The sequence below is a fragment of the Elephas maximus genome, chromosome 16 (genome assembly GCF_024166365.1).
Source record: "Elephas maximus indicus isolate mEleMax1 chromosome 16, mEleMax1 primary haplotype, whole genome shotgun sequence".
Taxonomy (NCBI): Eukaryota; Metazoa; Chordata; class Mammalia; order Proboscidea; family Elephantidae; genus Elephas; species Elephas maximus.
This window is the reverse complement of record NC_064834.1, coordinates 15,374,851-15,399,581: the sequence shown is the minus strand read 5'-3', so window position 1 is coordinate 15,399,581 and position 24,731 is coordinate 15,374,851. Positions and strand designations below refer to the sequence as shown.

General features: G+C 39.7%; 1 protein-coding gene across 12 annotated transcripts in view; it reads right to left on the bottom strand.

Moving 5' to 3' along the window:
* The window catches only part of ASCC1 (activating signal cointegrator 1 complex subunit 1), a 149,242-nt gene that overhangs the window by 65,146 nt on the left and 59,365 nt on the right, over positions 1-24,731 (bottom strand). For all 12 annotated transcript variants that reach the window (XR_007513401.1, XR_007513402.1, XM_049854823.1 and 9 more), the window contains one exon: positions 9,043-9,162. Coding sequence is in view for 10 of the 12 variants with exons in the window: in XM_049854823.1 (XP_049710780.1) it covers positions 9,043-9,162 (120 nt within the window). In the remaining 2 variants the exon portion in view is untranslated. The remainder of the gene's footprint in view (positions 1-9,042; positions 9,163-24,731) is intronic.

The window sequence follows — 24,731 nt, the reverse complement described above, 5'->3', positions numbered from 1 at the left end:
GGTATGAATTTAGTGCTATCATTTTGGTGTCTTTTTTGTGTGTGCTGTTGACAGTTTCTTTTTCCCACTTAATGTTTTGTGCTGAGTAGGTTATCTTTATAATTGTCTTTTCCTTATATTCATTGTTGTTGATTTTGTTTCTGTTGAGTCTCTATTTTGTTCTTCTATTTTATTTTGAGGTGTAGGACAGCTTATCTCCTTTGTGGTTACCTTATTATTTATCCCTATTTTTCTAAATTTAAACCTAATTTTTATTTCTTTGTACCACCTTGTCTTCCTCTCCATATGAGAGATGTAGGACTACATTTCTTAGTCCCTCTTTATTGTTTTAATGTTGTCTCCTTTTAAATAATAACATTGCTGTCTCCCTGTTTTGAGAGTTCTTTTTAATCTTGATTTATTTTTCTGATCTCCCTATCTGGGTTGACATCTGATTGCTCTGTCCAGTGTTCTACTCTTGGGTTGATACCTGGTATTATTGATTTTCTAACCAAAGGACTCACTTTAGGATTTCTTGTAGTTTTGGTTTGGTTTTTACAAATTCCCTAAACTTCTGTTCATCTGGAAATGTCCTAATTTCACCTTCAGATTTGAGAGACAGTTTTGCTGGATGATTCCTGGCTGGCAATTTTTTCCTTCAATTTTTTATATAAGTCATCCCATTGACTTCTTGCCTGCATGATTTCTGCTGAGTAGTCTGAGCGTATTCTTATTGACTCTCCTTTGTAGGTGACTTTTCGTTCATCCCTAGCTGCTCTTTAAATTCTCTATCTTCGGTTTTGGCAAGTTTGATTATAATATGTCTTGGTGACTTTCTTTTAAAATCTACCTTATGTGGAGTTCGATGAGCATCTTGGATAGATATCTTCTCACCTTTCACAATATCAGAGAACTTTTCTGCCAACAAATCTTCAACAATTCTCTCTGTATGTTCTGTTATCCCTCTTTGTTCTGGAATGCCAGTCACTTGTAGATTATTTCTCTTGATACAGTTCCACATGATTCTTAAGCTTTCTTCATTTTTTAAAATTCTTTTATCTGATTTTTCTTCAAATATATTGGTGCCAAGTGCTTTATCTTCAAGTTCACAAATTCTGCCTTCTACTCACTCAATTCTACTCCTCTGACTTTCTACTGAGCTGTCTAATTCTGTAATTTTATTGTTAATGTTCTGAATTTCTGATTGCCGTCTATGGATTTTTCCAGCTTGTTAAATTTTTCATTATGTTCCTGAATAACCTTTTTAATTTCTTCAACTGCTTTATCTGTGTGTTCCTTGGCTTGTTCTGCGTATGGCCTGATTTCCTTCCTCGTGTCTTGAAGAGTTCTGTGTATTAATCTTTTGTATTCTGCCTCCGGTAATTCCAGGAATGCACTTTCATCTAGAAGATCCCTTGATTTTTTGTTTTAAGAGTTTGTTGAGGCAATCATGGTTCTTTATGTGACTTGACATTGATTGTTGTCTTTGAGCCATCTATAAGTTATTGTATTAGTTTATTTTATGTTCGTTTATTGTTTTGTAGCTTCTTTGTTTTGTTTTGATACACCCAAATGGGTTGCATGAGTGAGCTAGCTTGATTATTTTCGCCTTTGGAGCTCTGATGTCCTGTCCCCAGGTGGCTAGAGCTGTTATAAAGTGTATTAGTTTAGGAGTCTATTCACTTTTCTTATATGGATTCAGCTTAGGTGCCCAGGTAGCTGATCATCAAGTGTGTGGTACAGGCTCTGTCCTACAGTCTTAAGAGGGGCAGGGGTGACTGGTGTAGGTACCAGTGCCTTACTGCAGCAGGGGGTCACACTCTGAACAAGGCAGGAGGCTGAGAATCATCCCCAAAGTGTCTCTGAGGAAAGCTTGTCCTTGTTCCCTAGAGTGCACAGGTGGGTGGGTTCTGCAGACGGACCATGGGCACCCAGTGTTTTTTGGCTGTAAGGACTGGGAGGTACCAGTTATCCTTGGACCCCTGTCGCAGGTGGCTGGGTGACCTGAGTGAAGCTACCAGTCCTTAGGCCCCTCATGTGGGTAGGAGAGGACCCTGTTTAATAGGCAAAGTGGTGTCAAACATCAAACACCCACCTCTCCACCGCACAGCTGAAATAGTTGTAGTCTGCCAACAAGGGCCTATTCTCCTGAAATAGGCCCACGCAGGTCCATGCAGAGGGGAAAACCACTCAAAGTCCACGGACTGTTTATGCCTGGACAGGAGCCGCTTCTGTCCTGAGCTCCCGCATTAGTGGAGCTGACAAATTATCTTTTACCCCAATTGGCAATTTATTCCTTCTCCAGAGCCTGGAGGATGGCTGTAGGCGTTCAACAGGGCCTATCTCAGGCCCAGGAAAATGAACAGCTGCTGAAGTCGGCTTTGGGATGAGGGGCGCAGTAAAATATACACAAGTACTTAGCTTTTGCCGAGAGCACCGTTCTTCTCTGGTTCCGGAGGTTTTAGTAGGCTGTGTGGCTGGCTGCTTCTCCCTGAGGAAACTGTGGCTGAATACTAGTACCAGCCTGCTGTAGCTGCTCCCGGGAATGGTACCTGAGGGCTTCCGGAGATTCAGGTCCGGTAACTCCTCTCCACTTCTGAACCGTCTCTTCCTCCCCATGCCCCTCAGTTCATTTTCTAATATTGCCCTGTTCAGGGCTCCTAGCTTGTCATAAATATATTCATTTCACTTGGTTTTTTGGGTCTTTGTTGTAAGAGGGCTCACTGGAAGCGTCTGTCTATTCTACCATCTTGGCCCCACCTGCCTTAAATAATATCTTAACACTCTCTCCCTCAAAAAAAATAAAAAGGCCCTAGAACACTTCAACTCCAGAATTCCCCCTTAGTCCTGATTTACATTGTTTGTTGATAGTTTTAGACCTTTCACTTTTTTAAAACCCTATGAATAGAGAATAGCTACTACGTTCAACACATACACCTCAATAAGAGCTGACTACTATGTACTGAGTAAAACATTGCCACAAATTCCTTACCCAATCATGCTTCACCAAGCCCAGGGATGCATCAACAAGTGTAGCTACACTGTCCCAGTCTCTGTTTCCAAGGAAATTATCTGACCTAAGTGGTGCCATGCTTCTAAAGGTCAGGCACTTCACATTCAATCATTTTAGGGAATCTTTCATTTAAAATAAAATCACACGAAGAAAGCTGAATGTTTGTATTTTTATTACCATGTGGCTTCTCCCCATTGCCTCTTGTATTGAGCAGTGTCTCTTCACATAAAGAAACACAAAGATGAATGGTCTTTAAAAACAGGGCCATGTCTTACTCAACTCTGTATCATTTGCACAGCCTTGCAAAATACCTAGCACACAGGAAGCATTCAAACAGTTTTAAAACTGAATTACATAAGAGGTGAACAAGTCCCTTTGACGCTGTAGATTTGGGGAGTGGAACTTACAAACGTTTCTGAAATAACACAAACATGTCTCTTCTTGTGAAAGAGGAATGGGCAATTGAAAAGGGAAAAACAGAGCAGTTAAGAGGGATGGGAATTACTCCAAAATGTTCTTGGTTGATGCACACTAATGTATTCAGTGGACATTTCACAAGACCTTTTAACTTACAAAGCTTTGACAACAGGAAGTATACAGTGTAAGGGTTGGATGTGTGGGAAAATAAAGGGTGTATTCACCTTCTGAGCACTTACCCTTCCATTAGTGCGGGTACAAATTATGTCTGTGCACTGTCTTCAAAAGACATTGAGCTTCTACAGCCCTTATCTTCTTCCCATCACAAAGGTCTATTATTCTCTAAACCTGAAAACCTTCTATAGAACTGAGGGTCTAACCATTGAAGCAAAAGGTAAACATATCCATCAGAAACACTCAAGCTAATTACCCTTTCCCAGGGAGCACTCTTTTTCCCTCTGGAGCCTTAAAAACAGAGAAATTCAAAACTGTGCAGTCCATGCCACAGAAATGCTAAAAGAGACCTGAAGACTTAGATCAGGAAAAGTTCCCTTTTTTGTTTGCTGAAACATTCTAACCCCATGTAAATTTTCCATAGGGTTTCATGTTAATTCCATGTTTACAGGCTATCATAGATTTTAGTTTTACAATAGTAAGGTTTAAACAAGTACTGACAACAATTAAATAAGTCCCATCACAGAGGATACTGAAACAAATTAACAGAGGGCAGGCTGAGTGGCCATGATGCCCTATAAAAGCATAAGCTCTATTTCAAGGGAATAGAAAACTATGACATTAAGACATTGTGAAAGTGGGTCATCATCAAAAAACAAATGGATAAACAAAACGCAGTATATACATACAATGGAGTATTACTCAGCCATAAAGAGAAGTGAAGTTCTAATACATGCTATGCCATGGATGAACTTTGAAAACACTATGCTGAGTGAAAGAAGCCAGATACAAAAGACCACACATATAGTATGATTCCATTTATATGAAATATGCAGAACAGGCAAATCCCCAGACAGAAAGCAGATTAGCAGTTCCCATGGTTGGGAGGAAAGGTAGAATGGGGAGTGGGTGCTTAATAGGTACGGAGTTACCTTTTGGAGTGATAAAAAGTTCTGGAACTAGACAGTGGTGATGGTTACACAACACTGTGAATGTTCTAAATGCCACTAAAAAACACTGGTAAATGGTGAAAATGGTGCCTTTTATGTTATGTGAATTTTACCACACACAAAAAAGTGGGTCCAGATTTTCCATTTTACTCTAAGACTAAGATGGGAGCACAGTCTATCATACTCAACCTAGCATATACACACTGAAAGCCTTCATCGCGGCATAGGCAGGGCAGGGCTCTGTTGTCTAAGTGTTCCTGAGCCAAGCTACTTAGCTCTCTGTACCTCCCTAAACTATAAAATGGGCGTAATAATAGTACCTATCTTATACAAATGCTGTGAAGATTAACTGTAAGCTATACATACTAAGCATGATGCCAGGCAAGAATAAGTGCTAAGCAAAAGTAAGTTGTAAGTTCCCTGGAAACTATAATCTTAAATGTTAAAAGTAAAACCTTAACTAGATTAGCAGTTCTCATACTGTGACCTCTGGACCTCCGGAGGTCCCCAAGACTCTTTTAGGGGGTCCGCAAGGTTAAAACTGTTTTATAATAATTATATGACATTATTTGCCTTTCCAACATGGTACAAAAGCAATGGCATCAAACTGTACTGGTAATACTATATTCTTCACTACACATTCACAGTTTAAAAAAAAAAAGCCACTTTCATTTATCCTTGATGAAACAGTAAAAATTGCAAATCTTATTAAATCTCACCCCGAGTATACATACGTCTTTTTAATGCTTTGTGTGATGAAATTATATATGTATATACAATATTATATATATAATATATATAGTTGTTAAACCGTACACTTAAGTAGATGGCTGTCTAAAGGAAAAGCATTTGTGAAATTGACTTGTAAACTGAACTAGCCTCTTTGTTCTTGGAACATCATTTTTACTTAAAAGAATGCCTGACAGACAAATTATGGTTATTTAGATTTGGGTATTTGGCAGACATTTTCTCAAAAAAGAACTTCAAGGAAAATGACTGTCAGCATTTTTTGCCAATAATAAAATCCAAGCTTTTAAGCAAAAATTAGAATTTTTGAAAACTTGTATCTGCCATGATGAGCTTAACAGCTTCCCAATACTTAAAGGTTTTCTGATGAGACTGGTGGCGATAATGGTAAAACCCGCAAAAGCCAGAACCTGTGTGAGGCAGTAACCTGTTAGAGAAGGACAACACAAATATTGTCCACTAAAATGAGGGATAGAAAAGTGGTTAAGACTGCACTGTGTCAGAGGTGGAAAGCTTGCCAAGACCCAGAAAAACAAGGCAGTCCTGTCGAGTTCTGGCTCTCACAGGTTTCACTCACAATACATTAATTTTTATATTGCACAATGAAATGTGTCAACATTTGAAAGATCTGCGTAACTCACTGAGCTAATATTTTCCAATTGACCAATGTTACAAAATCATGCGTGGGTAAAAGATGCAGTCAAAATGCAAGCTAGGCCAATGGGTTTTAGAGTAACAGAGAACGAAACGGTCACTGATACGGTTTCAGATTCCACATTGCAGCCGACCTTTAAGAAACTATGACTTTTCAAGTTTTAGTATAGTATCAAAGAATAGCCACAATTATCTGAGAAGTTCGTTAAAATACTCTCTTCTAACTACATATCTGTATGAGGTCACACCTTCTTATAAACTTGAATAAAACAACATATCAAGATGGACTGAATGGAGAATCTGATATGAGAATCCTCCACCTTCTGTTATGTCAGCCATTAAAGAGATTTACAAAAATATAAAACGATGCCTTTCTGCTCACTTAATTCTTTTTTGATTTGGGAAACAAAGTTATTTTCATTAAAAAGATGCTGTTTATGTAAACAAGGAATGTGTTTATTACTATTTCTTTTAATGAATTAATTCTTTTAAATTTCTCGGTTTTAATTTCCAACAAGGTAAATATTGATAAATATAACCCATCTAAACAAAAGCTCTTTTGTTTAAGAATGTAAAGGAATTATAAGACCAAAAACGTTTGAGAACTGCTATCTTAGTATCATTCCTGGTTTCTGTTCATGAAGTTGACAAGTAATCTACCCCATACACAGCAGTTCTAGAACACAGTGAAAGCATCTGGATAGTTATGACTTAGAAAACAAAGTAAATGATCCATATTAGATTTCAAATTCTAACCAGTAGATAAGTAGCGTCTTGGGGTCTTAAAAGCCTGTGAGTGGCCACCTAGGATACTCCACTGGTCTCACCCCTTTGGAAGCAAGGAAGAATGAAGAAAACTAAAGATACAAGGGAAAGATTAGTCCACAGGACTAATGGACCACATCTGCCATGGCCTCCACCAAAATGAGTCCAGTAATACTAGATGGTGCCCAGCTACCACCACTGACTGCTCTGACAGGGATCACAATAGAGGGTCCCAGACAGAGCTGGAAAAAATGTAGAACAAAATTCTAACTTAAAAAGAAAGACCAGACTTGCTGGCCTGACAGAGACTGCAGAAATCCTGAGAGTAATAAGGTCACTCCTGAGGTTCACCCTTCAGCCAAAGATTGAACAGGCCCATAAAACAAAACAAGACTAAAGAGGCGCACCAGCTCTGCGGCAGGGACTGGAAGGCAGGAGGGAACAGGAAAGCTGGTAATAGGGAACCCAGGGTTGAGAAGGGAGAGTGCTGACATGTCGTGGGGTTGTTAACCAATGTCATACAACAATGTGTGTACTGTTTCATGAGAAACTAGTTTGTTCTGTAAATCTTTACCTAAAGTACAATGAAAAAAAAATCCTAACCTAGTAGAAATATTTTGAGACAGTGAAGAACAATGAGCCCCTGGTTTTTATGGCAGGATCATGAATATGCTTTTTAGGCACATGCTAGGTTTCCAGGGGAAAAAAATCTGGTCCAGAACACAAAACACTAATTTTATGCCAGTGTTTTCCTCCCTCCCTCTCAAAATTCACTACCCGCTGAATTAAGATAAGAAACATTCAATTCCAACTGAGATAAGAGAAACCCAGTAAGAGATCCGCTAGGAAAGCGAATGAATTAATTTGGGGGTCTGCCTAGAGACTCAAATTTTCTCTACCAGGTTTCTGCTTCAGTGTGAGCCCTGTTCTGTCCTGTCCCAAATGAAAAGACCACACAAAATCGCCCAAATCAAAGTAGGCTCCTCTGCTCACCAAAGGCCTGAGTCAACTAAAAAATGGTGTTAACAGTAGAAACGGCTCTGGATGACTAGGCTAGTCTCAGAAATAGCTTGGGTTGCAAAATGTCAATGCCTAGAATGGATCTAGGGGTGGCAGTAACAACAACAACAACAAAATAGCGAACATTTTTTGATGTATATTTTAATGATGTTAGTATGTGTCAAACATTGTTTTAAACATTTCACATAGATTAATTCAATCCTCATAATCTTACGAAGTTGGTGCAGCTATCCCCATTTTGTCCTGGTATTCACTAGATCTACATTACATTACTTTTGAAAGTACTAAACTGTCACCCTGCCTGCCTCCTGTTAACCTCAAAAACATGAAGGAAGCACTGATTTCTATGAAAACTAGATCGTTACTACCAACACCCTCTGTGATGGCTACGATTGTGTGTCAACTTGGCTGGGCCATGATTCTCAGTGTTTTGGCAGTTGTATAAAGTTGGCAGTTCGAATCCACCAGGCGCTCCTTGGAAACTGTATGGGGCAGTTCTACTCAGTCCTATAGGGTCCCTATGAGTTGGAATCCATCCGACGGCAAAGGGTTTTTTTGTTTTTTTTTTTAATAATCTGATCACTTCCTTGTTGAAATTCAATACATGACGGCCCCCATGTTGGGATCTGCTGAGTGGTACCAGTGGGGGCGGGGCCTGTGGCAGCTCATTGCCCCCTCGGGCTTCATCTATGTGGCCTTCACCACCTAGTCCCTTCCTGCTCGCCTTGCTGGGGCTTTTGCTTGTTCTAGATCCTGCTGCTGGCTCCTGTTCGTCCGACCTCTGGTTCTTGGGACCAGATCTTGAGATTCATCAGTCTTCACAGCCTACTACTGCTCTCTAGCCTGCTGATCTTGGGTTCATTAGCCCCTGCTGCTACGCAAATCAGGAGAAGTCACTATCAGCACTGCTTTCCGGCTTGCTGATCTTAGGTTCACCAGCCCCTGTGGCTACGTGAATCAGCAGAATTCTCTTTCCTGCCCACAGCCGTCACAGCCTCTAAAAAAACACGTGAGCCATTTCCTTGATATAAATCTCTCTCTCTTTCTCTCTATAGGCTTTACTGATTTTGCTTCTCTAGCGAACCCAGCCTAAGATACCCACCATCCAAACAGTTCAGCAGTTATCAGACTAAAGGTCTGACACTTTTTCCTACAACCAATTCCTCTTTCAAGATACTGGCTTCCTATTAAAAAGAAGAAGAAAAATTGACACACTCTTTCTAATAATAAGATCCCAAAGAAAAGGAATCGAAACTAATTGAACACCCAGGGATGCTTTTGGGCACCTCTCAATCAAAATAAAGAAGCATTCCAGAAACACACCTGTTGGAGCCATCTTTCATATGGACTTTGGCGTACAGAACATCAACCATGCCAGGATCATCATTCATGTATTCTATCCCTGCCATCTCTGCTTCCAGGGGTTGGCCTCCACAAATGTCCCTGCAAAGGAAAGAAATTAGGTTTTTATAATTGTTTAAGCTAAGAGGGCTATTATATTCTGAAACATGGTTAAAATACACAGTAAACTACTATAAAACTGAAGTTTTTAAAAAATAACATTCTAATTATCCTTCTAATTTCAAAATTAATAGGTTCAATGCCAAAAACCTAGAAAACACAGGAAAGTATTTCCAAAGTCACACTGTATTTATCCCAATACTGGTTCATGATCACTTTCTAATAGAAAAAGTCAAAGGGAGATAGTTTTGATTGACAAAGACATTTACTGTGTTGGCTCCTGTCTCAAGTCTTAGTCCATTATTTCTGAAAGCTGCCAACAGCATTTCACTCATATACCAATGGTAGAGGTGTAAAACTGGTATCATAACTTTAAGAGTAATTTGGCAATATTTATTAAGAGCCTTCAAGAATAGAAACCTCTTGCCCAAGGAGCTCCATTTCTGGGAGCTATGCTAAGGCAACAACTAAGAATTCACCTACATAACCAAATAGCTGATGGAAGAAATTGCTTCTTTACAGAATTCCAGCTAATAAATGCAAAACCAAAAACCAAACCCACTGCCATCAAGTCAATTCCGACTCATAGTGATCCTATAGGACAGAGTAGAACTGCCTCATAGGGTTTCCAAGGAGCAGCTGGTGAATTCAAACGGCTGACCTGTTGATTAGCAGCTGAGCTCTTTACCAGTGTGTCACTAGGGCTCCTATAAATGCAGAAGGAATGATAAAATCAGAATATCACCATTTTTCAAAGACTAATAAAATAATGGATCTAGGCAATGATCACCAGTGACTGCTAAAACTTAGGCAAATGGCTACGGGAAAATATAAAGGCACCTCTATAAAGGGAAGATTTATAAATGACGGATCACGTCGGCCACGCCTGAACCCACCGATCAAGCCTAAGATTACAATGAGAAACAACCAGAAGTGGTCTCGTCTACAAACTGAACTTGAATCAGGCTGGGCTTCTAGGCCTAATACAAGACAATCAGACAAATTCTGAGCGTAGGAAATCCTATGTGACAAATGACCTGATTTCTTCAACAAATAAACGGTAATGGGGAAAAAAAAGAAGAAAAGAGGGAGGATTTATTAAAGATTGAAAGAGATTTAAGAAATGCATAAAAAAATCCAATGTGTAGACCTAATTTGGATTCTGATTCAACAAATCAATGGTAGAAACAGAATTATGAAAATGCATAAACGACATTGAGACAGCTGACTACACTGGAATATGGACTATAGATTAGATCAAAGCATTGCACTGATACAGCTATACAGTGGAATATTACTTAGCAACAAGAAGACATGACGTGCTGACACATGCTACGGCACCTTGAGAACATGATGCTAAGTCAAAGAAAATAATCACAAAGGATCACATATTATATGATTCCTTTTACAGGCAATCCCCAGGTTACGAACATCCAACTTAAATACAACCTGTAATTAAAAACCAACTCCCGTAAAGCCCATTATATTAAAAATTTGAGGTAGACACTGGTTCATAATAACAAATGTGTGCTACTTTGAGACATGCACCGAAACATTATTATTATTGTCTTATTATGTAAAAGATGCTTTAGTGTATGCACGTCAGAAGAGACTCTGAAACTTGCTCTTGAATGTCAAGTAGCTAAAGCAAACGGAAGAAATGATGAAATAGAAGAGATGAACAGAAGATTTCAAAGGGTGGCTCAAGAAGACAAAGTAAAGTATCATTATGACACGTGCAAAGACCTAGAGTTAGAAAGTCAAAAGGGAAGAATACCCTCGGCATTTCTCAAGCTGAAAGAACTGAGGAAAAAATTCAAGCCTCGAATTGCGATAGCAAAGGATTCTATGGGCAAAATACTGAATGATGTAGGAAGCATCAAAAGAAGATGGAAGGAATACACACAGTCACTGTACCAAAAAGAATTGGTTGACTTTCAATCACTTTAGGAGGTAGCATATGATCAAGAACCAGTGATACTGAAGGAAGAAGTCCAAGTGCACTGAAGACGCTGATAAAAAACAAGGCTCCAGAAACTGACGGAATACCAATTGAGATGTTTCCACAAACAGATGCAGTGCTGGAAGAAATCTGGAAGACAGCTATCTGGTCAACTGGAAGAGAGCCATATTTATGCCTATTCCAAAGAAAGGGGATCCATCTGAATGTGAAAATTACTGAACGATCTCATTAATATCACACGCAAGTAAAATTTTGTTGAAGATCATTCACAAGCAGTTGCAGCTGTACATCGACAGGGAACCACCATAAATTCAAGCTGGATTTAGAAGAGGATGTAGAATAAGGGAAAGATATCCTTGCTGATGTCAGATGGATCCTGGTTGAAAGGAGAGAACGATGTTTAACAGCGTTTTACTAACCATGCAATGACATTTGACTGTATGGATCTTAACAACTCATGGATAACACTGCGAAGGATGGGAATTTCAGAACACTTAATTGTGCCCATGAGGAACCTGTACACCGACCAAGAGGCGATCATTTGAATAGACCAAGTGGATACTGCATGGTTTAAAGTCAGGAAAGGTGTGTGTCAGGGTTGTATCCTTTCACCATACTTATTGAATCTGTATGCTGAGCAAGTAATTCAAGAAGCTGGACTACATGAAGAAGAACAGAGCATCAGGATTGGAGGAAGACTCATTAACAACCTGTGTTATGCAGATGACACAACTTTGCTTGCTAAAAGTGAAGAGGACTCGAAGCACTTACTGATGAAGATGAAAGACTACAGCCTTCAGTATGGAATATACCTCAACATAAAGAAAACAAAAATCTTCCAATTGGACCAAAAAGCAACATCATGACTGCCGAAAGAATGAACAATTCTGTCTTGGAGGAAGTACAGCCAGAATGCTCCTTAGAAGCAGGGATGCACTCAGACTTCGTCTCAAGTACTTTGGACATGTTATCAGGAGGGACCAGTCCCCAGAGAAGGACACCATGCTTGGTAGAGCAGACAGTCAGCGAAAAAGAGGAAGACCCTCAATGAGATGGATTGACACAGTGGCTTCAATAATGCTTTTATGCTTTATCAAGCATAAAAACAATCATGAGCTTGGCACAGGTCCGGGCAGTGTTTCATTCTGTTGTATACATGGTCGCTATGAGTTGGAACCAGCTCAACAGTACCTAACAACAAAAGCTGCTATTAAAAAAATGTTTTTAAAAAGGAGTCAACCAGTCATTGCTGGCTTGGAAGATGGAAGGGACCATGAGCCAAGGAGTGCAGGCAGCCTCTAGAAGCTAGAAAAGGCAAGGAAATGGATTTCCCTTAGATCCTCCAGAAGGAATGCCTCCCAGCCAAGACTTTAATTTTAGCCTAGTAAGACATGTTTCAGACTTTGACCTTCAGAACTGTAAGATAATAAATTTGCATAAAGTATTGCATTTTGATATTGTGAACTGATATTAAAATTTCCTGAGAATATCCCTGCTTCTTGGAAATATACACTAGGCACTAAAAGGTAAAGAGAGAGGCACTGAGATAAAGGCACTAAGAGGTAAAAACAAACAATAAAACCACTGAAAATTATTTATGAGGCAAACAGGGAAATCTGAACGCTGACTGGCATTCCTTTTTCAAGGTGTGATAATGGTTTTGTTGATATTTTTAAAAAGAGAAAAAGACAGCCGTTTATTTTTTAAACATATACTGAAAAAATGAAGTATTTTCGAGTAAAATTATCTTCTATCTGGGATTGATTTTAAAATAATTCTGCAAAGAGAAAAAATGTAAGAGTATAGATGAACAAGACTGGCCATATGTTAATTGCCAAATCGCATGAGGTGGGTTCATTATATTATCCTCTACTCCATGACGTATGTTTGAAATTGTCCACAATAAAAAGTTTTTTAAAAAGTTAAACTATAACAACATCAACAAAAGTTTCAAAGAAGAGTTTACTACGGATTCACTGTGGTATCTTTATGTGTTAAACAAAACAACAAAAGGAAACAATTTAAATGCGAGTTAAAGGGGAACTGCTGTCAACTGCATTTTATCCATAGGATGTACTATTACAGAGTCACTAAAAACACAGAAGTAAATTTGTTGACAAACAGAAATGTTCACAATATGTTGTGAGACAAAAGCAAGTTCTAAAATCGTATGTGGAGGGTAATCTAATTTTTGTTTGTATAAAAATATGTATATACACTACTAGGAATTTATTCCCAGATATATTCACATACCATAAGAAATAATCTGTGGACAGGGTTTTAACTGGGGTATTGTGTGGAGTAATGATAAATTAGCAACACACTAAATGTCCAATATCATGGGACTGATTAAATAAACTGCAATACTATGAGCAATAAATAAGCCATACATATGACCGGGAGAAGCTTTTTAGGTACTGACATGGAACAATTATATTTTAAGTTTTAAAAAAGAGTATCCAACCAGACTTAATGGTCTGACTGAGACTAGAAGGACCCCAATGGTCACGGCCCCCAGACCGTCTGCTGGCCCAGGACAGAACCATTCCTGAAGCCAACTCTTCAGACAGGGATTGGACTGGACAATGGGATGGAGAGGGATGCTGGTGAGGAGTGAGCTTCTTGAATCAGGTGGACACTTGAGACTATATTGGCATCTCCTGTCTGGAGGGGAGATGAGAGAGTAGAGGCGGTTAGAAGCTGGCAGAGCGGACACGAAAAGAGAGAGTGGAGAGAGGGAGTGGGCTGTCTCATTAGGGGGAGGGCAACTGGGAGCATGTAGCAAGGTGTATATAAGTTTTTGTATGAGAGACTGACTTGAATTGTAAACTTTTGCTTAAAGCACAATAAAAATTAAAAAAAAAAAAGTATCCAACATACAATACTGGGGAAGTCAGCACAGCTTAACCAAGGCAAGGTCATAGAAGCTTCACAGACACAGTCAAACTCCCTGAAGGACCAAATTACTGAGTTGAAGGCTGGGGATCATGGTCTCAGGGGGCATCTAGCTCAATTGGCATAACATAGTTTGTAAAGAAAACGTTCTACATCCTAGTTTGGTGAGTAGCATCTGGGGTCTTAAAAGCTTATAAGCAACCATCTAAGATAGTCCCCTGGTCCTACCCCATCTGGAGCAAGGGAAAATGAAGAAAATCAAAGACACAAGGGAAAGATTAGTCCAAAGGACTTAACAGACCACAACTACCACAACCTCCACCAGACTGAGTTCAAAACAACTAGCTGGTGCTTGGCTACCACCACCAACTGCTCTGACAGGGATCACAACAGTGGTCCTGAACAGAGCTGGAGAAAAATGTAGAACAAAATTCTCACTCACAAAAAAAGACCAGACTTACTGGTCTGACAGAGACTGAAGAAACCCCAAGCATATGGCTCCCAGACACCTTTTTAACTCAGTACTGAAGTCATTCCTGATGTTTACCTTTTAGCCAAAGATCAGATTGGCCCATAAAACAAAATGAGACTAACTGGTCACATCAGCTCTGGGGAAAGGACAAGAAGGCAGGAAAGGACAGGAAAGCTGGTAACAGGGAACTCAAAGTTGAGAAGGGGAGACTATTGATGTGTTGGGGGGCTGGCAACCAATGTTACAAAACAATATGTGTATTAATTGTTTAACGAGAAACTAATTTGTTCTGTAAACTTTCATCTAAAGTACAATTAAAAAAAAGTATCCAACAATGTACATGCTGTTTGTGCAAAAGATGGGGGGAAGAAAAGATAATACATATACACATTGGCTTGAACATTCATCAAGTCTCTGGAAGGACACCAAGAAACTGGTGACCCTTGTTGCCTCCAGAGAGGAGCGCGTGGCGGTTGGTGGGACAACAGTGCAAAGGAAAAGCTTCACTGCATATCCTTTGTACCTTTAAATTCTGAACCATGGAAGTGTACTATCCATTAAAAATTTTTTTAATTAAAAATACATATATGCAAAAGAGGCCAAACACAAAAGTATACATACTGAATGATCCCATTTACATGCTAAAGGCCATGCAAACTATGGTAACGGAAATCAGAACAAGGGGTTGCTTCTGGGGGAAGTAAATGTATTGGAAAAAGACATAAGTGAGGTTTATAGGGGTGAAGGGAATGTTCTACATCTTGATCTTGGTAAGGTTACACGTATACATTTGTCAAAACTCATCAATACACTTAAGATCCGTGCATTTTACTGTAAGTAGATGATACGTCGGAGGAAAAAATACATACATGTATCTAAAGAAGTATGGGAATATATACTCTAAAATGTTAATGACAATTATCTTTAAGTGGTAGGATTAGAAGTGATGTTTTATTTTTATTTATCTGCATTTTTTGGCTTTTCTAAAATTAACACGTATTACTTTTATGTTAATTAAAACCCCACCATCTTGCTATCTTCTCCAATCCCTTGAACAGACCTGGACTCAACCAGGAAAGGCCTCGTGCCAAGCTGAAATCTAGCTAAGTATCGGCCTTCTCCAAACCCCACGAGGGCAGGAGCTCTGTCTATCTTGTCCACTCTGATATCCTCAGCGCCTGGCATGGTGCCTTAAATGTAAAGGGCACTCAATAAGTCTCTGGTAAACAATGACTGGATGTTCTCCTATAAAAGGAGAAGCCGTTCTGGACAATTTTGAGAAAATTTGGTCATATTCCCATATTACTATTGAATAAAATGTGGTACTGGTTCAAAGACAAAAGGATTTCAAGAGGATCCATCAAAAAAAGACAATTTCAAGAAACAACAACCAAAAGTTCCCCTTGATATTGAACCTAGGATCTTGGTGCCCTAGGAAGCCATTAATGGCAAACGTTCTCTTAAAACTTCTAGGCCTAGAAGTTCTACATATATTGTATGAGATCATATTTTTTCTCTCGTACGAGATCATAATTTTTCTCAAAAAGAAACTAAATGTACTCAACTATGTTAGACAGATGTTTGACTGAGAGAAATTATAGTCCTGATCATAAATATCCCTGTAGCCTGAGGCCTACAGATTCAATCAACAATACAGTATTATATTCACTCCAAGAACCAGCCAAAGAATTCAGTCTGAACAACTGCCATTCAGGTCTGTCAAAGCACAGTGGAGATACTTTACTTGAAAAAGGCAGTTTAATACTAACCATACGTTCTACATTTTTTTTAAGCTCTAACCCTGCATAGTTGGAGCACCAGCAAGTACCATACCACTGGTTTGCTTTCCCACAAAAATGTTTTTCCTGGGGGTCAGTACAAGAAAGAGCCACATAAACAATGTTTTTTTCCATCTTCTGCAAACGTCTTGTTAAAGACACGGCTCATCATCATCTGTGATGCTGTGTTCTTTGTGTTAAAGTTCACGTGACAAATTTTTCTTGGATTGAGAACTACAAAAGGTTTTCTCTCCTAAAAAAGCTCTTATGTTCCTTTTTATCAGATAAGAACTAGATAAATCAGTGTGCTTCTGTTCGGAATTTAGTTTTAGTATACTGGTGCAAACAAACAGTACTCAATTTTAATATTCAAATAAATTATTATCTTACTTTGGTTTTCAGGTTGAATTTTCTCCCTGTTCTACCTGTATGTTATCTGATCTGATTTTAGCATTTTTAGCAGAGATTTTTGCATATATGTCCTCGCTATAAAACCAAAAACCAAACCCAGTGCCGTTGAGTCGATTCCGACTCATAGCGACCCTATAGGACAGAGTAGAACTGCCCCATAGAGTTTCCAAGGAGCACCTGGTGGATTCGAACTGCTGACCCTTTGGTTAGCAGCTGTAGCACTGAACCACTACGCCACCAGGGTTTCCGTCCTCACTATAAACTACCTCAAATCTTTGGCTAAATGGAGTAAAAACCAAGGGCGAATTAATAAATGAAACAATAAAACAGGATCAGAAGCCTGTTTTACAAGTAAAAACACAAACTCTTTCACCCTACCCCTGGGATTTATCAAGAGGGAGATTAAAGAGCAGGTGAGAACTATCCAGTGGTTTGCCTGACAGGTGCTCTTTGTCACAGTGACTAAACCATGTGAGTTGGCATCCCAACCGAGTGACACCTGAGGAAATAATTCAGACTTAGCATTTGTGCATAGGTATTTCTCTTTCCTCCTCTTCTCTCTTCCTTCTTGTTCCTTCTTAGCTTCTCATTTGGTTTTTCCTTAGGCCTATCAGGGACACTTAGGTATACGAAGGGCAATACTGGCGCTAAAGAACTGCTGTGTATCTGCAGGGTACACACTCAAAGCCACTGCACTGTGTATTCTCCATCTCACAAAGAAAAGCCACAAGGGACACTTTAGAGCTTTAGAGTTCACTAAACATCGTAAATAATTCATCGGAAATCTGCTGCTACGTGAGCCTTCAGTCTAAGCAGTGAAATAAAAGTTCCCACTTCTGCTCAGGTTTCATTCTTTAAACTCAAAAACCAACCCAATAGAGTGGCTGGTGCACAACACTGTAAATGTACTAAATGCCACTAAAGTGTTCACTTTAAAATTAGTTGTATGTTATGTGAATTTCACCTCAATTTAAAAAAATAACCATGGTCTGAGGGAACATCTAGCTCAACTGGCATAATATAGATTATAAAGAAAATGTCCTGCATTCTACTTTGGTGAATAGCGTCTGGGGTCTTAAAACCCTGTGAGCGGCCACCTAAGATACTTCACTCGTCTCACCCCTTCTGGAGCAAGAAAAAATGAAGAAAACTAAAACATACAAGGGAAAGATTAGTCCAAAGGACTAATGGACCACACCTACTATGGCCTCCACCAGGCCGAGTCCAGCGTAACTAGATGATACCCGGCTACCGCCACTGACTGCTCTAACAGGGATTACGATAGAGGGTCCCAGACAGAGCTGGAGAAAAACGTAGAACAAAATTTTAACTCACAAAAAAAAGACCAGACTTACTGGCTTGATAGAGACTAGAGAAACCCCAAGACTATGCCCCCCCACACACACCCTTTTAGCTCTGTACAGAAGCCACTCCTGAGTTCACCCTTCAGCCAAAGCTTAGATAGGCCCATAAAACAAAGCAAGGCTAAAGGGGCACAACAGCCCAGGGGCAAGGACTAGAAGGCAGGAATGGACAGGAATGCTGGTAATAGGGAACCTGAGGTTGAGATGGGAGAGTGTTGACATGTCGTGGGGTTGTTAACCAATGTCATACAACAGTATGTGTACTAACTGTTTAATGAGAAACTAGTTTTGTTTTGTAAGCTTTCATCTCAAGTACAATAAAAAAATAAAGATTTTCAATATATATTTTTTAAATCTTAAAATTTAAAACAAATATTCAACTCAATTTTTAAAAAAATATCTGTGTAAATCTCCACTGTTTTAATTAAATTCCAATATAACTACATTTATTTAAATGTCTGTTTTTTTAAATAATTTTTATTGTACTTTAAGTGAAAGTTTACAAATCAAGTCAGTCTCTCACACAAAAACCCATATACACCTTGCTGCCCACTCCCAACTACTCTCCCCCTAATAAGACAGCCTGCTCTCTCTCTCCACTCTCTCTTTTCGTGTCCTTTTCACCAGCTTCTAACCCCCTCCACCCTCTCATCTCCCCTCCAGGCAGGAGATGCCAACATAGTCTCCAGCGTCCATCTGATCCAAGAAGCTCACTCCTCACCAGCACCCCTCTCCAACCCATTGCCCAGTCCAATCCATGCCTGCAGAGTTGGCTTCGGGAATGGTTCCTGTCCTGGGGCAACTGCAGGCTGGGGGCCATGACCACCGGGGTCCTTCCAGTCTCAGTCAGACCATTAAGTCTGGTCTTTTTACGAGAATTTGGGGTCTGCATCCCACTGCTCTCCTGCTCCCTCAGGGGTTCTCTGTTGTGCTCCCTGTCAGGGCAGTCATCGGTTGTAGCTGGGCACCATCTAGTTCCTCTGGTCTCAGGATGATGTAGTCGCTGGTTCAGATGGCTCTCTCTGTCTCTTGGGCTCGTAATCGCCTTGTGTCCTTGGTGTTCTTCATTCTCCCTTGATCCAGGTGGGCTGAGAAATGTCTCAGTTTTAAAAGCCATCCAGTGAAACTAAAGCATGTGATGTACTGGTTTCTTCGTTTTCAATTCTTTCCCTTTTATATTTTAATTTGGGATGTTTATGCCATAGAAATGGGGGCACTGGTGGTTCCGTGGTAAAATTCTTGCCTTCCATGCAGGAGATGAGAGTTCAATTCCCAGCCAACGCGCTTCACGCACAGCCACCACATGTCTGTCAGTGGAGTCTTAGGTGTTGCTATGATGTAGAACACGTTTCAGTGGAGTTTACAGAATAAGACGGACTAGGAAGAGAGGCCTGGCTATACATGTCCAAAACTTAGCCAGTGAAAGCCCTACGGATCACAATGGCTTGATCTACAACCGATCACGGTGATGCCACAGGACTGGACAGCGTTTCATTCTGTTGCACATGGAGTCACCTTGAATCAGGGGCCAACCCGAGGGTAGCTAACAACAACTACACAGTATAAAAAGTTGAGGTTAGAAATGCCATTATTCATTGACATCCTTTCAAAGTATACCAAAATGCAAAGGCAATCAAAGAGCAAGAATAAAGAAGAAAAAAAGTCAGATGCCACATTTTACTTCCAAACCAAAGCAAACTCGATGCGCCAAGTCAATTTTGACACATAGTAACCCTACAGGACAGAGCAGAACTGCCCCACACGGTTTCCCAGGAGCAGCTGGTGGATTCAAACTGCCGACCTTTTGGTTGGCAGCTGAGCTCTTAACTACTGTGCCACCAGGGTTCCATGTTTTACTTACTAGGGTGTAAGAGAACTTTTTTTTTTTTTAAGGAGAAGTAGCTTTTTTTAATGGAAACAAGCCACCTCTAACCAGTCCAAACAATCTATTCTGATTCTCATCCTCCTCAGAAATAAATTAATTTTGCACTGTGTACTTTTTAAATAAGTGTTTATGGCAGCGGGGAAGGAGAGACAGGGAGGCTGGCTTTATTTGCTTTTCAAATCTTCCCAGCCTTTTTGAAAACAGCATCTTCAAAATAATTTTTGCACGCACTGCAGATTTTTGGCAGGGTAACTTTGTGCTATTTCAAAAGCTTTGCTGAATTTGAAAAACTACAATTACTGTTTTCATCCTGTCATGTCAGAAATTCTTGGGAACTATTAAGTCTGCTCTTCATTCCCTATGCACACCAACCCTGACATGCTTAAAGGGCTCAGATGGGGCATTTAGTCACAAAAGACACCAACAGACACAAAAGGGAGCAAGTCCGCTAAATCCTCACACAGCTCAGGATAAGGCTCTGGTGACTAAAAACATGTGACCTGATTTTCATAACGTAGAAAAAACAAATACCTCTCTAAACAAATGTTTAATCTGCCTTTAAATTTTTCATAGCAGGATTATCCCAATGGCGGCCAAAAAAATGAAGCTGCTTTCCGTTTAGGTTAGCAAAAGGTGATGTGGCAACACGTGATATGATCAGAGCGGATTCTTAAACCAGGGGAAATGGCTCTGCTTTGTAAGGCAAAGCATAAAGTTTTATTGTGTGCAAGGAAAACTGCAAGTATAAAATTGTGAACACCAAATTATTCTGAATTTTGGGTAAGACTGAGAGAAACAGACATGTCCACCACTGAGCAAAGAACAAGACAAAGAAGTGTTCTTTGCTGTTTGAAATTCAGAAAGGACAGGCAGAATGCAAACTCAACTCACTTATAGATTTCTTTTTTTTTAATTTTATTGTGCTTTAGGCAAAAGCTTCCAGCTCAAGTTAGTTTCTCATTGAAAAATTTATGTACATATTTGTTTCGTGACATTGGTTACAATTCCCACAAGGTGACAGCACTCTCCCCCTTCCCACCACCTCAGGTTCCCCGTGTCCATTTGTCCCGTTTTCCTGTCCCTTCCTGCCTTCTTGTCTTCCTTTGGGGCAGGAGTTGCTCATTTGGTCTCGTATATTTGGTTAAACTAAAAAGCATGTTCCTCACCTGTGTTGTTTGTTTTACAGACCTGTGTTATGGATTGAATTGTGTCCCTCAAAACTGTGTATCAACTTCGCTAGGACATGATTCCCAGTGTTGTGTGGGTGTCCTCCATTTTGCGATCTGATGTAATTTTCCTATGTGTTGTAAATCCTAACCTCTATGATGCTAATGAGGCAGGATTAGAGGCAGTTATGTTAATGAGGCAGGACTCAATCTACAGGATTAGATTGTTCTCTAGTCAATCGCTTTTAGATATAAAGGAGAGAAGCGAGCAGAGAGGAGAGAGACGTCATTACCATCAAGCAAGAAGAGCCAGGAGTGGAGCACATCATTGGACCAGGAGTCCCTGCGCTGAGAAGCTCCTAGGGGAAGATTGATGACAAGGACTTTCCCTTAGAGCCAACAGAGAGAAAAAGCCTTCCCCTGGCGCTGGCACCCTGAATTCAGATATCTAGTCTCCTAAACCATGAGAGAATAAACTTCTGTTTGTTAAAGCCATCCACCTGTGGTATTTCTGTTACAGCAACACCAGATAACTACAAAAGCCTCTCTAATTTTTGTCTGAAAAGTGGGCTTCAATTCTGAGTTAGCATGGTTTCTGGGGGCCATAAATTTGGAGATGCCTCCAGTCTCTACCAGACCAGTAAGTCTGGTCATTTTTTGTGAATTTGAATTTTGTTCTACATTTTTCTCCCATCCTGTCCAGGACTCTATTGCGATCCCTGTCACTGCAGCGGTAGTCACAGCAGGCACCATCTAGTTCTTCCGGGCTCTGGCTGGTGGAGGCTGTGGTTCATATGGTCCTTTAGTCCTTTGGGCTACTATTTTCCTTGTGTCTTTGGTTTTCTTCATTTTCCTTTGCTCCAGATGGGACAGGACCAACAGACGTATCTTAGGTGGCCACTCGCAAGCTTTTAAGACTCCAGACACTACTCACCAAGGTAGGATACAGAACATTTTCTTTATGAACTATGTTATGCCAACTGACCTAGATATCCCCCAAACTATGGTCCCCAGCCCTCAGCACTAGCAACTCAGTCCCTCAAGGAGTTTGGACATGTCTAGGAAACTTCTATGACTTTGCCTTGGTCAAACTGTGCTCTCTCCCTTCACCCAAGTTGATAATTGCTTACTATCTAGTTAGTGATTTGCCCTTTCCATCCCTCTCCACCTTCGTAACCATCAAAGAATGTTTTTTTTTCTGCGTGTAAACCTTTTCTTGAGTTCTTATAATAGTGGTATTATACAATATTTATCCTTTTGTGATTGACTTATTCCACTCAGCATAATACCCTCCAGATTCACCCATGTTGTGAGGTGTTTCACGGATTCGTCATTGTTCTGTATTGCTGGATAGTATCCCTTTGTGTTTATCCATTTATCTGTTGATGAACACTTAGGTTGTTTCCATCTTTTTACTATTGTGAACAGTGCTGCAATGAACATGGGTGTGCATACGTCTATTTGTGTGATGGCTCTTATTTTTCCAAGATATATTCCTATTAATGGGGTTGATGGATCATATGGTATTTCTATTTCTACCTTTTTAAGAAGGCACCATATTGTTTTCCATAGCGGCTGTACCATTTTACACTCCTACCAGCAGTGCATAAGAGTTGCAATCTCCCCACAACCTCTCCAACATTTATTACTTTCTGTTAGTTGCTTATGATTTTTCTCAAGAAAAAGATCTTGTCTCAGAGACCCTTAATGGAAGAGGAGAACTGACCCACGAATATGTCATCATATTACAGTTTCATATACAACATGAACAGGAAAAAATTTTAAATCCTTTTACCTTGTGGGCAGTTCAAACCCGTGGGATAAAGATGTGGCAGTCTGCTTCTATAAACAGTTACAGCCTTGAAGTCCTATGGAGCAGTTCTACTGTCCTGCAGGGTCACTATGAGTCAGAATCAATTCGATGGATATGGGTCTAATTTTGGTTTTTTAACCTTATTGTGTCTAATATAACCAGCTAAGCCATTTCTACAAACACATGTTAGAATACTCCATTGCCAGCGAGTCGATTACAACTCATAGTAACCCAACAGGACAGAGTAGAACTGCCCCATAAAGTTTCCAAGGAGTGCTTGGTGGATTCAAACTGCCAACCTTTTGGTTAGCAACCGTAGCACTTAACCACTATACCACCAAGGATTCCCTTATTAGAATAGTATGCTACTTATACATCATAAAGGAATTTAAAAACTATTTGAGTAGGTCAGTTTTCAAATTTCTCTTATTCATCATCAGTCTTAAGTGAAAAAGAGTAATGGGAGAGGGGAAGAGATAATTCTTTGAAATAAAGCTGTTATGTCAGGTATATGTGTAAATTGGAATTTGATAGGAAAATAAAGTAACTGTCCCCAAAATAGTAATGTTTTCCCTGAGTCAAACAGAATTGCTTAGATAGTTCCTGGTATCCTTACTGACTCAAACAAAGTTACCTGTATTTAAAAAAAAAAGTCTTTTCTGAAAGACTTTGCTTCTGAAATACAAGGACGCCTTTTCTAGAGAATCGTGTTATAATGTTTGAGTAACTGTGGTAGGCAGAATAATGGTCTCCCAGAGATGTCCATGTCCTAATCCCCAGAATCTGTGAATATGTTACCTTACATGGCAAAGGGACTTCTGAAGATATCATTAAGGTTATGGAATTTGAGCTGAGGAGATTATCCTGGATTATCCTGGGTGGACTCAACCAAATCATGTGAGTACCTAAAAAGAACCTGTCTCTGCTGTGGTCACAGACAGATGTGATGACAGAAGAAGGGTCAGAGAGATGCAACACTGCCGGCTTTAAAGATGGCGGAAGGAGGCCGCAAGCCAAGGACTGTAGGCAGCTTCTAGAAGCTAGAAAAGATGGGAAACAGATTCTCCTCCAGAGCTCCAGAAGGAATGTGGCCCTAAACACACCTTGATTTTAGCCCAATGAGACCTGTATCAGACTTCTAACCCACAGAACTGTAAGATAACAAATTATGTTGTTTCAAGCCCCCAAGTATGTAATGGTTTGTTATAGCAGCATAGAAAACTAATACAGTAGCCTGGATTCTTTTTGACAGAGATAGTAGCTTATTCTCTTTTTCTCAAAAGAGAATTTCCTTTTGGAGAAAATAGAGAGATGTCCTATTTAAATGTAAAATTCGCCTACTGAGCTAATATAATTCAAAGTAGAGTCTTCCCATAAAAATTTGTAAATATATACAGGTACTCCTTGATTTACAACATATTTGAGTTATGATGAGCCACACTTACAAACTTCCATTTTCTTCGTTTGCTTTTGTACATTTTATCATTACCGATATGTACGACATACAATGTTGCAACTAGTAATTTGCTGATGTCATTGTATCTACAAGTTTATATGTAATGTTTCCAAGCCCCAAAAACAAGTAATGATAGGATTTATAAAGCTATTGATAATAAAAAGCAGTAACAATGAAAACTAAAAAAAAAAAAAAAAAATGAGGTTTTCAACTTACATCAGAACCAACTTAAGACAGTCACTGGAACGGAACCCCATCATAAGTCGGGCACTACCTCTACTTTCAGCTCATCTGAAACCTTTCAGACAATGTCCAATGTTAACTGTTACAGGTGGCTGAGCCAACAAG